The 4,333-nt window shown below is 55.3% G+C and overlaps 1 protein-coding gene across 1 annotated transcript; it reads right to left on the bottom strand.

Moving 5' to 3' along the window:
• Window positions 1–507: 507 nt before the first annotated feature.
• On the bottom strand, window positions 508–3,730 carry KLK4 (kallikrein related peptidase 4). The gene is given in 5 exon segments (XM_065899168.1): window positions 508–660; window positions 1,266–1,402; window positions 1,490–1,737; window positions 2,160–2,322; window positions 3,670–3,730. Coding segments are annotated over 5 exon segments (762 nt in total).
• Between the last annotated feature and the right edge of the window lie 603 nt (window positions 3,731–4,333).

The following is a 4,333-nucleotide window of genomic DNA, read 5'->3' as shown; positions in this document are numbered from 1 at the left end:
GTAAATTCCATTAATTTGCCGTTTGCTGATTTGACTTTTCAGAAATTGGACAACATCCACAGAATCAGTTCTCTTAACCTTCCAGCTATGTCTCGTTCCTTGGGGATCCTGTGTCACTCCTGGTCAAGGCTCCCATTTCCCAGATGGGGAAACTGAGGCACAAGGAGGGAAAGCTATTTGCTGGAATCCCTTGGGTGGGAAGGGAAGTACGGAGGAGAGTCTGAGCCGAGTCCGTGCTTCTCTTAAACTTTATTTCTGGGCTTAGATGAAGGAACAAATGACGGTGAAAACCCAACTTTCTCTACCAATGGTAAGGCGGGGTCAACATTGTGCCACTAGGGGGCACTGTGTACAGGAAGATATTCTTAGCAGGACTGGACTACTGGGGATGGGGGAGGGGGTCTAGACTCCTGGGTCTGAAGGAGAAGGCACTGGGAACCCAGATTCATGAATTCCTTCAGCAGCTTATATTTGGGGGTTCAATTTCATGGGTCCCAGTCCCTGGAGTTAACTGGCCTGGATGGTTTTCTGTATCCAGTCTGTGAACTTGCAGAGGTTGGTGTAGACGCCTGGCACGTTAGGCTGGCCACAGGGGGATTGTCCAAAGGACACAAGGCCCTGCAGGGACCCGTTGCAGGCCAGGGGGCCCCCAGAGTCACCCTGTTGTGGAGAGACAGAGAAAGAATCCAAAACACAGAGAGATGGAGATAGATGTGAGGTCAGAAAGGAACCAAATGAGAAGCAATGGCAGGAGAGGGGGAAAAAAAAGATAGCAACATATTCCTTAAACGTTCCATTCTAGAGCCCTGACCGCACCAATTCTGCTCCCCTATATCCTAACAGCTGGTAGATTCTCTTGGGTTTGTTTCTGTCTCTGTTTTTGTCCCTCCTTCTTCTTTTCCCCCTGTAGCTTATTTCTCTGTCTCAACGACCCCTGGAGTCTCTGTGCCTCTCTGCATCTCTTTGTATATTCTATTTTTGTTTTTTTTCCTATTTCACTTGGCATTTCATCTCTACGCGTCTGTGTATACGTTTCTCTGTGGGTGTGCGTGTGTGTTTCTGCCTTACTGAATCTGTCTTTCTCTATTTCTGTTTCTGTCTTTCTTTGCTTCTCCTTATTCCTGTGTCGACTTCTCTCTTTCAGTCTCTCTCCCCATTTGTCACACTATCTTCCCGTATCTCTGTTTCTCACCACGGTTCCCTGTCCCCTCCCTTCTCCATCGCTCCCTGGATCTTCTCCCCTCTTCCCTTCTCCCATCTCTCACATGGCAGGAGTCCTTTTGGTCCTGGCCTCCGCCAGCGCAGAACATGCTGGGGTGGTACACAGGGGCATAGAGTTCACTGCAGATCTCCTCCGACACCACTGACATATTCACGCATTGAAGCACTTTGGGCAGTCTGCCTGGGACGCAGAGCATCGGATTAGCCTCTCTGGCTGGGCAGAGAACCCCCTCAGAAAGGCCGGACACACCCACACTCCCGAGCTCACCATTCGCTAGCCGACCCCAGCCGGAAACGAGGCAAGAATCCCCAGCGGTCGGGCACTGTGAGACACCCATGTTTCGGATGGTGTCAGACTGGGGCACCAATTCTTCCAACTTGATGAGCGTGAGGTCGTTGGCGAAAGATGGTCTGTGGTACTCTGGGTGCTGGATGGAGAGGTGAGCCTCCATCAGCTGACCGCCTGGCTCATGGTCGTCCTCAAGACTGTGCAGGCCCGGCCTGATGGTATAGGAACTGAGGGCCACAGGGTGGGGGTGGGGTGGGGACAGAATAGCTTTGTGGCTACTACACCATTATGTCCATTCTTGCCTTCAATCACAACCCCATCTCCAGCCCCTTACCCTAGCCCCATCTTCCTTGCTAAGCACTGCGCTAAGCGCTACCCAGCCTAAGGCACGATCATAATCCAGGGACGAGAACTTGCCTTAAGTCACTAGTAACTCAGCAGCTGAGCTGGGATTTCAACCCAGGACTCTTGAGTCTTTCCAAAGCAACACATAGCTCCCGCCTCCCTCGCAGAGCCTTCCTTCACACTGGTTTTCACTTTTAGTACGCAGAGATGGAACCTATTAAGCGCTTCCCCTCAGCTCACCGTACATCCGGGTCCTCCCTAGGACCCAGGCCCCGCCCCCTTCCCCGGCCCGCCCTGCACTCACTTCTGGAAACAGTGTGCGGCTGACAGCACCCATTGAGGATGCACCAGGACGCCCCCGCAGAAAAATTCCTTTTCCAAGAACAGTGCCGCCTGCCAAGGCTGCGAGTGCGGGTGGCAGTCCTCGCCGTTTATGATGTCGCTGCCTCCACCCTAGGCGAGGGATCCTGAGGGCGGATTCAGGGCTGGGGGACGGGCTCAGAGGGGAACGGGGGCTTCTGGGGGCGGGGCTCGGTGCAGGGGCGTGGTCAGGCCTGGGGAAAAGGCCCAGAAGGCTGGACACTTACTCCTGGGGGCGTGGTCACGGCTTTCGGGGGCGTGGCCACAGAGCAGGGGCGTGGCCACGGTGCAGGGGCTAGATCAGGGCTTCCGAGGTCAGGGGGATGGGCTCAGGGTGGAACCAGGGCTTGTGAGAGCTTGGTGGGGGGTGGGGGGAAAACCTCGGTCCAGGGGGGCGTGGTCAGGGCTGGGGGACAGACTCAGGAGGCAGGACTAGGCCACTTGGGGGCGGGGTCACAGTGCAGGCGGTGTGGTCAGGACCGCAGGGATGGGGTCTGGGATCCTGAGGGCAGTCAGGCTCTTAGGGGCGGAATCAAGAATGAGTGAGAAGGGGGTGGGATCACAGTGCAGGCCTTTTACTCCACGGATCAGATTCTTTGGGGGTGGGTTAGGATTCACGAGGCGGAGATCAGGGTATAGGAAGTGGGGTCACTTGTCAAGAGGAGACTTTCAGCTGTAAGTGTGTCATATATATCTCTGGGACCCACATGTCACCTCTCTCGCTCTCTCTCACACACACACACACACACACACACACACGCACGCGCGCGCGCGCCTCGACAGTGCACTACTGGGGCTATGAGCCTCCCAGCACAAGTAGACCCCCTCACACAAGGTGGCAGAGGCAAGGGCGACACAGCCAGACACTCGAGGCAGTGCCACACTTTATGGCCCTCCAAGTCTCTCCTTCCCTGGCTCAGCCTCCCCCATAGCAGCAAAAAGCCGGCTCACACAGAAACCCTATCACACCGTCCCGTGATGTGGCTGTCTGGGGGCCCGAGGATCGGAGACCCAGGAAGCAGGCACAGATTGCCAGCGACGGGTGACTCCCCCAGAAGCACCATCTCCCTTTTAGCGGCACCCCAGGCTCCACAGGTCCTCACAGCATTGCCACTCTGCAGGATATTCAGAGGCACAGACTGTCAGAGTTGTTCACCCAATCATGCACCGACTCTCACGGGCATGACCACACACCCTGTCATACTATGTCACACACAGAGGCATGCAAAGCCACACACACCCAGTACACAGGCAGCACACATGCAAACTCCCTGTGATACCAGGAATCACAAGTGTGCATGTGGAGAGCAACGGTCACACAGTACTGTCACCCACGCAGCTTCAGGCACATCCAGGAGGATACTGAGTCATGCCTGTAACAAACACTGTGCCTCAGACACAGACACACACACGCACACACACACAGACACACACACACACACACACACACATACCTGTGACACTGAGGAGGAGGTGGCCCAGGAACCAGCCCCAGGGGTTTCCTGCCATGGACATCCTTCAGCACCTGCGTGAGGGTCAGCCTCAGGTGAGTCCGGGGGCCCTGCATCTGTCTCTTTCTTTCTCCATTCCTGCCCTCCCAGGATATTATTGGGCAAACAAGGACCTATACCACCCCTCCCCCGACACACACATGCCATAGGGTCTGAGATCATGGCCCAGAGACCCACAGCCTAGAGAGATTTAGAGGCTGAGAGAGAAAAAGAGAGAGGGAGAGTGAAGTGGAAAGAGAGAGAGAGAGAGAGAGAGAGAGAGAACTAGGTGGAGAGGAAGGGATGGAGAAAGCGTCTCTCCGTCTATAAACTGGGCGAGGTAGGAGGATGGAGGAGACTGGACTCTCAGGGATGGAGGGAAGATGGAGTACTTAAGAGAGATCATCGGAGACAGACTGAGAGGCAGAGGCAGGGAGAGAGAGATTCAGGGAAATAGAGAGACCAGGGGAGACAGAGAGAGAACTGGAGAGACACTCCTAACTAGAGACCTGTTTGGAGAAGAGACCTGGAGACACAAGGTCCGGATGCTGAGAGTCACAGGGACACGGAGCTGTAGGGACAGTGGGTCACAAAGACTGCGTGCTCTTAGGGCGCAGTGAGTGGGGAC

The sequence above is a fragment of the Phocoena phocoena genome, chromosome 20 (assembly GCF_963924675.1).
Source record: "Phocoena phocoena chromosome 20, mPhoPho1.1, whole genome shotgun sequence".
NCBI classification, from domain to species: domain Eukaryota; kingdom Metazoa; phylum Chordata; class Mammalia; order Artiodactyla; family Phocoenidae; genus Phocoena; species Phocoena phocoena.
Note: the sequence above shows the minus strand (reverse complement) of the source record. Positions and strands in the feature narration are given on the sequence as shown.